Source organism: Oncorhynchus kisutch, linkage group LG1, assembly GCF_002021735.2.
Source record: "Oncorhynchus kisutch isolate 150728-3 linkage group LG1, Okis_V2, whole genome shotgun sequence".
NCBI classification, from domain to species: domain Eukaryota; kingdom Metazoa; phylum Chordata; class Actinopteri; order Salmoniformes; family Salmonidae; genus Oncorhynchus; species Oncorhynchus kisutch.
This window is the reverse complement of record NC_034174.2, coordinates 4,236,080-4,247,289: the sequence shown is the minus strand read 5'-3', so window position 1 is coordinate 4,247,289 and position 11,210 is coordinate 4,236,080. Positions and strand designations below refer to the sequence as shown.

Here is an 11,210-nt window from a genome sequence, read left to right as displayed (position 1 = left end):
GGTGGAAGGACATGGTGGGACATCAGGCTTCTACATCCTGGTGGAAGGACATGGTGGGACATCAGGCTTTTATACCCCGGTGGAAGGACATGGTGGGACATCAGGCTTCTACATCCTGGTGGAAGGACATGGTGAGACATCAGGCTTCTACATCCTGGTGGAAGGACATGGTGGGACATCAGGCTTCTATACCCCGGTGGAAGGACATGGTGGGACATCAGGCTTCTATACCCCGGTGGAAGGACATGGTGGGACATCAGGCTTCTACATACTGGTGGAAGGACATGGTGAGACATCAGGCTTCTACATGCTGGTGGAAGGACGTGGTGAGACATCAGGCTTCTACATCCTGGTGGAAGGACGTTGTGGGACATCAGGCTTCTACATCCTGGTGGAAGGACATGGTGGGACATCAGGCTTCTACATCCTGGTGGAAGGACATGGTGAGACATCAGGCTTCTTTTCCCCGGTGGAAGGACGTGGTGAGACATCAGGATTCTACATCCTGGTGGAAGGACATGGTGGGACATCAGGCTTCTATACCCTGGTGGAAGGACGTGGTGAGACATCAGGCTTCTATATCCTGGTGGAAGGACCTTGTGAGACATCAGGCTTCTATTCCCCGGTGGAAGGACATGGTGAGACATCAGGCTTCTACACCCTGGTGGAAGGACATGGTGGGACATCAGGCTTCTACATCCTGGTGGAAGGACATGGTGGGACATCAGGCTTCTACATGCTGGTGGAAGGACATGGTGGGACATCAGGCTTCTACATCCTGGTGGAAGGACATGGTGGGACATCAGGCTTCTTCATCCTGGTGGAAGGACATGGTGGGACATCAGGCTTCTACATCCTGGTGGAAGGACATGGTGGGACATCAGGCTTCTACATCCTGGTGGAAGGACGTGGTGGGACATCAGGCTTCTATACCCTGGTGGAAGGACATGGTGGGACATCAGGCTTCTACATCCTGGTGGAAGGACATGGTGGGACATCAGGCTTCTACATCCTGGTGGAAGGACATGGTGGGACATCAGGCTTCTACATCCTGGTGGAAGGACATGGTGGGACATCAGGCTTCTACATCCTGGTGGAATGACATGGTGGGACATCAGGCTTCTACATCCTGGTGGAAGGACATGGTGGGACATCAGGCTTCTACACCCTGGTGGAAGGACATGGTGAGACATCAGGCTTCTACATCCTGGTGGAAGGACATGGTGGGACATCAGGCTTCTACATCCTGGTGGAAGGACATGGTGGGACATCAGGTTTCTACACCCTGGTGGAAGGACGTGGTGGGACATCAGGCTTCTACATGCTGGTGGAAGGACATGGTGGGACATCAGGCCTCTATACCCCGGTGGAAGGACGTGGTGAGACATCAGGCTTCTACATCCTGGTGGAAGGACATGGTGGGACATCAGGCTTCTACATCCTGGTGGAAGGACATGGTGGGACATCAGGCTTCTATACCCCGGTGGAAGGACATGGTGGGACATCAGGCCTCTACATCCTGGTGGAAGGACATGGTGGGACATCAGGCTTCTACATCCTGGTGGAAGGACGTGGTGGGACATTTTTGCAGAAACAAGAAAGAGAACCTGCTCACACTGTTGAGCAGGAGAGCACAGAGGTGAGTGACTCATCAGACGATGAAGTCACACTGAATACTGACTGTTTCTGTGCTACCGCACGGCTATTATGTCTCTGACCTTGCTAGAGGGTCACCTGTGCTTATACAAAAGACTGTCTCAGACATTCTACAAAAAGACACTGAAATACCTTCCACTTCAGCCAACTCACATCGTGTTAAAGACTTAGACAGGTGAATATGTTGCCGTGAGAGGCATCACTGAGGTCAGTGTTCAGTTAAATGGACAAACTGAGAAAATCACACTGGACTGGACATCAGTAGGTATAATGACACATGGAGACACAAGCCTACCTGCCATCTTAAATAAACATGGAGAAGCATTTTAATGGAGAGCTCGGTATCATGAAAGACAATTCAGCGAAGCTTAGCATTAAGCCAGACAGCAAACCAAAGTTTTCTAAAAGCACCTTATGCTATCAGACCAAAAGTCCAGGCTGACTTGGTGAGTCAAGTCAAGAACAATGTCCTGGAGCCGGTCAGCAGTGAGTGAATGGGCTACACCCATCGTACCAGTCCTTAAGGGGGATGGTGGAATCAGGATATGTGGAGACTTTAAAGTTAACCCGGTGTTGTCCACTGAGGAGTATTACTACAACAGGGGAGAGGGGTCAAAAGTTCAGCAAAATCAACCTCTGCCAAGCCTACTTGCAGAGACACATGGATAAAATGTCAAAGGAGCTGCTGACCTTCATCATAACACACAACTCTTCAGGTACTGTCATCTACCATTTGGAATTTCATTTAACCAGTGATGTTGACTGAGAACACATTCTCATGTACAGCAATGACCTGGGGAATAGTTACAGGGGAGAAGAGGGGGATGAATGAGCCAATTGGAAGCTGGGGATGATTAGATGACTGTGATGGTATGAGGAACAGCTTGGGAATTTAGTCAGGACACCAGGGTTAATACCCCTACTCTTACGATAAGTGCCATGCGAGCTTTAATGACCTCAGAGAGTCAGGACACCCGTTTAACATCCCATCCGAAAGACGGCACCCTACACAGGGCAGTGTCCCCAATCACTGCCCTGGGGCATTGGGGTATTTTTTTAGACCAGAGGAAAGAGTGCCTCCTACTGGCCCTTCAACAGCACTTCCAACACCAGAGCAAGAGAGAGAGAGATAGAGAGAGAGAGACACAGAGAGACACAGAGAGACACAGACACAGAGAGACACAGAGACTAGCCCCCCGGCACAGACTATTGCAGCAAAGATACTGGAGACTGAGACGGGGGGGTCGTGGGACACTTTAGGACAAGGCCGAGGGTAGCAAGTTTTAAGTTCCTCGGCATACACATCACAGACAAACTGAATTGGTCCACTCACACAGACAGCATCGTGAGGAAGGCGCAGCAGCGCCTCTTCAACCTCAGGAGGCTGAAGAAATTCGGCTTGTCACCAAAAGCACTCACAAACTTCTACAGATGCACAATCGAGAGCATCCTGGCGGGCTGTATCACCGCCTGGTATGGCAACTGCACCGCCCTCAACCGTAAGGCTCTCCAGAGGGTAGTGAGGTCTGCACAACGCATCACCGGGGGCAAACTACCTGCCCTCCAGGACACCTACACCACCCGATGCTACAGGAAGGCCATAAAGATCATCAAGGACATCAACCACCCGAGCCACTGCCTGTTCACCCCGCTGTCATCCAGAAGGCGAGGTCAGTACAGGTGCATCAAAGCTGGGACCGAGAGACTGAAAAACAGCTTTTATCTCAAGGCCATCAGACTGTTAAACAGCCACCACTAACATTGAGTGGCTACTGCCAACACACTGTCAATGCCACTGACTCTACTCCAGCCACTTTAATCATGGGAATTGATGGGAAATGATGTAAATATATCACTAGCCACTTTAAACAATGCTACCTTATATAATGTTACTTACCCTACATTATTCATCTCATATGCATACGTAGATACTGTACTCTATATCATCGACTGCATCCTTATGTAATACATGTATCACTAGCCACTTTAACTATGCCACTTGGTTTACATACTCATCTCATATGTATATACTGTACTCGATATCATCTACTGTATCTTGCCTATGCTGCTCTGTACCATCACTCATTCATATATCCTTATGTACATATTCTTTATCCCCTTACATTGTGTATAAGACAGTAGTTCTTTTTGGAATTGTTAGTTAGATTACTTGTTCGTTATTACTGCATTGTCGGAACTAGAAGCACAAGCATTTCGCTACACTCGCATTAACATCTGCTAACCATGTGTATGTGACAAATACATTTGATTTGATTTGAGTATAGCCCACGAAGATCTACCCCACCGCCCGAGGGGGTGCAAAACTGAACAGAGAGATCACGTCAGACTCAACCCACTCAAGGATAGCAACAAACAAACAAAAAGCATGCCAAGACATAATGCTTCCTAGCGACGGCATGGGAGAGGCAGGGTCAGAGGCAGAGAATCCCAGTGATGTATTGGTGTTGAGCCATTTTGTGTGTGTTGAGATGATCAAGTTCTATGTAAAATGATTGAACTAATTCCTGTCTCCAATCTCATAATTATTGAATTGCTATAAAGATGTGGTTATGAAACCCACCTGACGTAAAACTCTCATCTTCCTCACCACTATCACTACTTTGTTTTGGAGAGGAGGAGGAGGAGGAATAGGGTAGTATAGGTATTGCTCTCTTCCTCTCCTCCTTTCCTTCCCCTTTGTCCCTCTCTCCTTTCACCTGTGTGGCTATTTCTGCAGTGGATCTATAAAGACCTGTCCACTATAAACGGGATATGGTTTCAGTGGATCTGTAAACCTTGAGCCCTCTAAACAGGATTTGGTTTCAGTGGATCTATAGAGGCTAGTCCACTCTAAACAGGGTTTGGTTTCAGTGGATCTATAAAGGCTTGTCCACTCTAAACACGATTTGGTTTCAGTGGATTTATAAACCCTGAGCCCTCTAAACAGGGTTTGGTTTTCTGACAAGGTCAACGGCGAGAGAAGATAGAACATATTTATCATTTAGCAGAGAATGAGGAGGTTGGTTGGAGCTGCTGTTAGACAGTTTTATAGGACGCTGTGTGTTATACCGCCTGGGATAACAGGTTTGGTGCTGCATAGTGCTGCCTGTTTGGGCTACACCGCCTGGGATAACAGGTTTGGTGCTGCATAGTGCTGCCTGTTTGGGCTATGCTAGTGCATCTGGTCAATGGAGAGACAACAGAGAACGAGGGGTTTGTTTGGTGCTGCTTTACTTCACATAGCTTTGTGTGTTTGTGCTATCCTAGGCCCAGGGATTCAGATGACAGAAAGATGACTGTACTGTTTGGGAGGAGATAGAAAAAAATAAACCAGAACACTCGAGAATGGGGTTGCAGTCAAGGGGAAATAAGTGTTGCCAACATAACAAATCAAATCGTATTTGTCACATGCGCCGAATACAACAGGTATTACCTGTGAAATGCTTACTTACAAGCCCTTAACCAACAAAGCAGTTTTAAGAAAAATACCAAGAAAAAAAAATGAGATAAGAATAACATAATTAAAGAGCAGCCATAAAACACAATAGCTATATACAGGGGAGTACCGGTACAATGTGCATTTCATAAGTATTCTAGTGAAGTGTGTACATTAAACTTATTAAACACATCTGTAAAACTACAATGAGGAAATCGACCTATCAAGTGAGTTTTCATAAATCATTGGGTAACAGTGCAAGACAAAAATGTCAGAGTAGTGGTGGCATTAGTTCATGTTCACATTTATAACTTAACACGCATGGGCATTTCATCATTAATAAGACCTTTAGGCAATAATGTCTGGAGGGTGAAAATCCCAGACATCTTTTGCTCATAGTTTTATTTATATCACCTCCCCTGTCTGATATCTTGACTTTCTGTCACGCCTGGTCTTCCTCCCTGGCGCTCGAAGGAGCCAGTCTCCCCAGCATTACACACTCCTGTTCCCTCGTTACGCGTGCCAGCGATTCATTGCACTCACCTGGACTTGTGTTTATTTCCTCCCCTACAGTATATCTCCCCTATATCTGTCTGTTTCCCAAGCTATGTTCCCTGCTTCAGGATTAGTTGTTGTTTGTCATTTTGTTACCTGGTTCTGACGTTGTTCCTGTCCTGTTCGTTTGTCTGTTCCACATTAAATGTTCATCTCCTCGTACCTGCTTCTCTTCTCCAGCATCGTTCCTTACACTTTCTCTTCTCTATGCCACAAAATCTAAAAGGTAGAAATGTCCTGTTTTTTTTGTCATTAAAATGTCCTACAAATGTCAGTTTTTCTCGATTAAACTTTTAGGTTCACTAATTCACTGTTTGAGAGAATTAATTAAGAATTTTAATCATGTAAATAACATGGCTGTTGGAACACGTAATAATGTCATTTATTTGGAACCGTTTTCTTGTATGTGGGTGGCAGAAATATTCACATGTCAACATATTGTTGCACTGTACGCATCCTCTGCATTTATAGCTACCATCTGGAAGAGGGCATGAAAAGCTCATTTTCTTTCGTGGCTGGCAGCTGTCATGGACCAATTTGTCGCATATATTGCGACCTCTCCTGTACACAATAAGTGGTGGGTTCTTAAATCCAGCCGGCAAAGCTGGGTCCGATGATGAAAGTGTGTCTTGACAGCATCTCCCACTTCGCGTGAGTTAAAAGTGTATGTGGTTGTGGACATTACGAATTGTTCTTTAGCTTTAGCGGGTCTGATTTTGCAGCATCTCGTGTTTTTCCCCAATGCCAAATGAAGAGCTTCATCCACATGTTGTGGCTAATAGCCTCTTCTTAGAAACCTACTGCGCATCTCCGCTGCTGTTTCTAGATAATCCTCTGTGGAGTGGCATATACGGCACAGTCTGAAAAACTGGCTTCTAGGAAGTCCTCTTTTTAATGGCTCAGGGTGGAAGCTGTCACTCAGTAATAGAGTATTTCTGTCCGTTTTATTTTCTACACAGAGTTGTAAACAGGGTTCCATTTGATTTCTCAATCCACATATCGAGGTCTTGAACACGTTGACTGTCACATTCAATAGTGAATTTGAGATTGGGGTCAATGTCGTTGAGTAGTGCCATAATGTCTGACAGCTCTTCTTCCGTTCCTCTGCAGGACGTCAATATATCGAAACCACTTCAGGATTTTAATCAACAATTTATTTTCGGGTTTCATTGTTATTAACAAAATGTTTTTCAAAATGACCCACATAAAGGTTAGCATAGCTTGGAGTGAATGTGGAGCCCATCGATGTTCCATTCGTTTGGAGGTAATATTCATCATCAAACCTAAAATAGTTGTATGTCAAAACTTATTGAGCCAGCTCTCTAAAAAAGTTTATTGGTGGGTAGTGAACTAGGGCTACCAGCTACCCCGTATGGGGAATGCTGGTATATTGACCCTCGACATCTAATGTGACCAAATTACAGTCTTCTGTTAATTAAACCCATTATTGGTGAGATCTTGTTTATTGAAGTCTATAGAGTCTTTTACATATGATGGCAATGCTTGCACATGAGATTTAGTAAAAGATTCTACAAAAATGTTGACAATGGCTCTAGTCTATTCCTGCAACCACTGGTCTGCCTGGATATTTGCCTTGTTGTGTTTTAGGTGTAATTCCGGGATAAATGTACAAGGCATGGACGTATGGCACATTTACAGCAACGGTATTTATATTCAGGTTTAGAGGTTGTATAATAGGGCTTGTTCCAGATTAGATTAGATTAGATTAGATTAGATACAGATGTGGGATCGACACTCAGTTTTCTATAGAAACGTTCTGTGTCTCTGAATCTCTTCTTTGTATTTGTCATAGTCTAAAACAACCAAGGAACCCCCTTTATCTGCAGGTTTAATAACAAAAGATGGATCTTTCATTAAGTGTCTGTTTTGGTGAGGTTTTTATTTTATCTTTATTTAACTAGGCAAGTCAGTTAAGAACAAAATCTTATTTTTAATGACAGCCTAGGAACAGTGGGTAAACTGCCTGTTCAGGGGCAGAACAACAGATTTGTACCTTGTCAGCTCCGGGGTTTGAACTTGAAACCTTCCAGGTTACTAGTCCAACGCTCTAACCACTAGGCTACCCTGCCGCACCAGGTTACCCCTGAATATGTGTTTTTAATCCTATACACAGACTAACCTATAATAGTTATTAATAGAGGACTGTGGGGGAGGAGACAGACAACATGGGGCCTATCCTAGGCCTGGTAGAGACAGGACTGTGGGGGAGGAGACAGACAACATGGGGCCTTTCCTAGGCCTGGTAGAGACAGGACTGTGGGGGAGGAGACAGACAACATGGGGCCTATCCTAGGCCTGGTAGAGACAGGACTGTGGGGGAGGAGACAGACAACATGGGGCCTATCCTAGGCCTGGTAGAGACAGGACTGTGGGGGAGGAGACAGACAACATGGGGCCTATCCTAGGCCTGGTAGAGACAGGACTGTGGGGGAGGAGACAGACAACATGGGGCCTATCCTAGGCCTGGTAGAGACAGGACTGTGGGGGAGGAGACAGACAACATGGGGCCTATCCTAGGCCTGGTAGAGACAGGACTGTGGGGGAGGAGACAGACAACATGGGGCCTTTCCTAGGCCTGGTAGAGACAGGACTGTGGGGGAGGAGACAGACAACATGGGGCCTATCCTAGGCCTGGTAGAGACAGGACTGTGGGGGAGGAGACAGACAACATGGGGCCTATCCTAGGCCTGGTAGAGACAGGACTGTGGGGGAGGAGACAGACAACATGGGGCCTATCCTAGGCCTGGTAGAGACAGGACTGTGGGGGAGGAGACAGACAACATGGGGCCTTTCCTAGGCCTGGTAGAGACAGGACTGTGGGGGAGGAGACAGACAACATGGGGCCTTTCCTAGACCTGGTACAGAGAGGACAGAGAGGGGTTTGGTTGGTGTTGTGTTGCAAACTGTTTCTATTGTGCAATACGTAACGCTTCAGCGATCCAGATTGATTACAGACCTACATTTAGATCAGACTATCCGTAAAGTTTCAGATTGAACACAGAACTACATTTAGATTGAACTATCTGTAAGGCTTCAGATTGAACACAGAACTACATTTAGATTGAACTATCTGTAAGGCTTCAGATTGAACACAGAACTACATTTAGATCAGACTATCCGTAAAGTTTCAGATTGAACACAGAACTACATTTAGATTGAACTATCTGTAAGGCTTCAGATTGAACACAGAACTACATTTAGATTGAACTATCTGTAAGGCTTCAGATTGAACACAGAACTACATTTAGATTGAACTATCTGTAAGGCTTCAGATTGAACACAGAACTACATTTAGATTGAACTATCTGTAAGGCTTCAGATTGAACACAGAACTACATTTAGATTGAACTATCTGTAAGGCTTCAGATTGAACACAGAACTACATTTAGATTGAACTATCTGTAAGGCTTCAGATTGAACACAGAACTACATTTAGATGGAACTATCTGTAAGTGTGACCTTCTTTTGTCCTTGGTCCTACTTGGATCATCTCTACCTTGTGTGCTGCGACAGGCCGATGGAAAGAGACACCGCATCGTTTAGGAACAAACAAACACTGAGTGAATAGCAGAAATCCATTGAAGCTGTTGAAATGTGACACGTCAAAATGTTGTTTAACTGTTACTATCAGCTGCCAATGATAAACGTTCAGTATGTTAGAAGCAAAAAAACAGTATGATTTATGCAGAAAACCATTAAATGGAATTGATTAGGGTAAAATATTCCGCAACAGTATGTACATATTCCACTGAGGTTTATTGAGCAAACAGCAAAATGCCGTTGAAGTGGCACCATCCAATGGCACCAACATTACTCATATGGTCCCAGATCCATGAATTATCCTTCAAAACAACATATACCACATCTCCCTCCTCCAGCTGCAGTATGATACCATTAGATCCGTTGTAGGAGCCGTCCTTGTTCATAGCAGAAATAAATGCGATTTGTTCTTTGTTCTTGAACAGCAAGGAGTCTGAGCGGCGACCTGGTCCTGAATGGTGATAGACGCTAAACTGATAGACTCCTGCCACTGGTGCTGTGAAGATGCCTGGATGAAAAAAGCATACTATTTAATATGGGAAGATGTTGATCATAAATTAAAAAGAAGAAGAAGAAGAAGAAGAAGAAGACATAATAGTTTAATATGAGCACGATGACTTAACCTGTTGCCGGGTTGTAAGCGTTGCCAAGGTTGGTTAAGACCTTTTCGTAGACAAGCGTTTTTTCAACATTGAAAGGTCCATAGTATCCAGTACCCCCAAATCCAGCTGAGAATGCCACCTTCGTTTCTGTCAGACACAAAATGACATGTGTTACAACTATAGGACTCAGCAGTTGATTAATTCAGTAAGCCCATGTTAGGATAGGGGGCAGCATTGGTAAGTTTGGATGAAAAGCGTGTCCAGAGTAAACTGCCTGTTACTCAGGCCCAGAAGTTAGGATATTGATATAATTAGTAGATTTAGATTGAAAACATTCTGACGTTTCCTAAACATTCAAATTTAAGTGTATTTAAGGGCCCATGCACAGATAAAACATTTTCACAAACCTAATTCCACACCTAAGTGGTAAGCAACTAAGTGGTAAGCAACTAGGTGGTAAGCAACTAGGCGCTGTCCTAACATTTCGCCGTTAAACCTTTTTTGAAATCGGACACTGTGGTTGGATTAACAAGAAGTGTATCTTTAAAATGGTGTATAATACTTGTATGTTTGAGGAATTTTAATTATGAATTTGGAGCCCTGCACTTTCACTGGCTGTAGGGCAGGTGTTCCCTTCCCAGAAAAGGTTAAAACGGTGAAGAAAGTATCTACCTGCTTTAGCGTTCAGTGTCTCCACCTGGCGCTCTGCAGCTGCAAGCCGGTTTTCCATGACTTCAATCTTCCTCAGCATGTCACACATGCCAGACGGGCAGTTTTTGTCTTCGTTTTCTGGAGTTGTCACCATAGCCGCAGTCAGGGTGCTGCACAGAAACACCAGCAAAGCTACAACACCCTTCATTCTATACCTGGACTTCCAACGTCTACAGTTTATTAGTTGCTTACCACTTAGGTGTGGAATTAGGTTTGTGAAAAAAAATTATCTGTGCAAGGACCCTTAAATACACTTAAATTAGAATGTTTAGTTAAATATTTAACAAATTATATAATTACTGGACCTTCTATTTACTATCTATTTTCCGGATAGTCTTATCTAACAAAGTCATTGACCTACGTATCGGGTTGGCATAGGCAGACCTTTACTTTTTGGCCTTGGGGGTCACACAGCACAGAAAAAACTAAACTTTAACAAGTCAGTTAAGAACAAATTCTCATTTTCAATGATGGCCTAGGAACAGTGTGTAAGGGCAGAACGACAGATTTGTACCTTGTCGGCTCAGGGGTTTGAACTTGCAACCTTCCGGTTACTAGTCCAACACTCTAACCACTAGGCTACCCCTGAATATGTTCATTTTCCTCTCCTATGTACAGACTAACCTATAATAGTTATTAATAGAAGACTTAACAATAGTGTTAACAAGTCACTACAAAAAATGAAAGAG

At 44.5% G+C, this 11,210-nt stretch overlaps 1 protein-coding gene across 1 annotated transcript; it reads right to left on the bottom strand.

Annotated features, from left to right (window-relative positions):
- Nucleotides 1–9,403: 9,403 nt before the first annotated feature.
- Nucleotides 9,404–10,748, bottom strand: LOC109878463 (complement C1q-like protein 2). Its single transcript, XM_020470686.2, has 3 exons — nt 10,483–10,748; nt 9,832–9,957; nt 9,404–9,716 (listed from the first exon to the last, which is right to left on the bottom strand). Exons 1-3 carry the CDS (start codon nt 10,667–10,669, stop codon nt 9,424–9,426), a joined length of 606 nt encoding a protein of 201 aa, XP_020326275.1. The 5' UTR covers nt 10,670–10,748; the 3' UTR covers nt 9,404–9,423.
- Between the last annotated feature and the right edge of the window lie 462 nt (nt 10,749–11,210).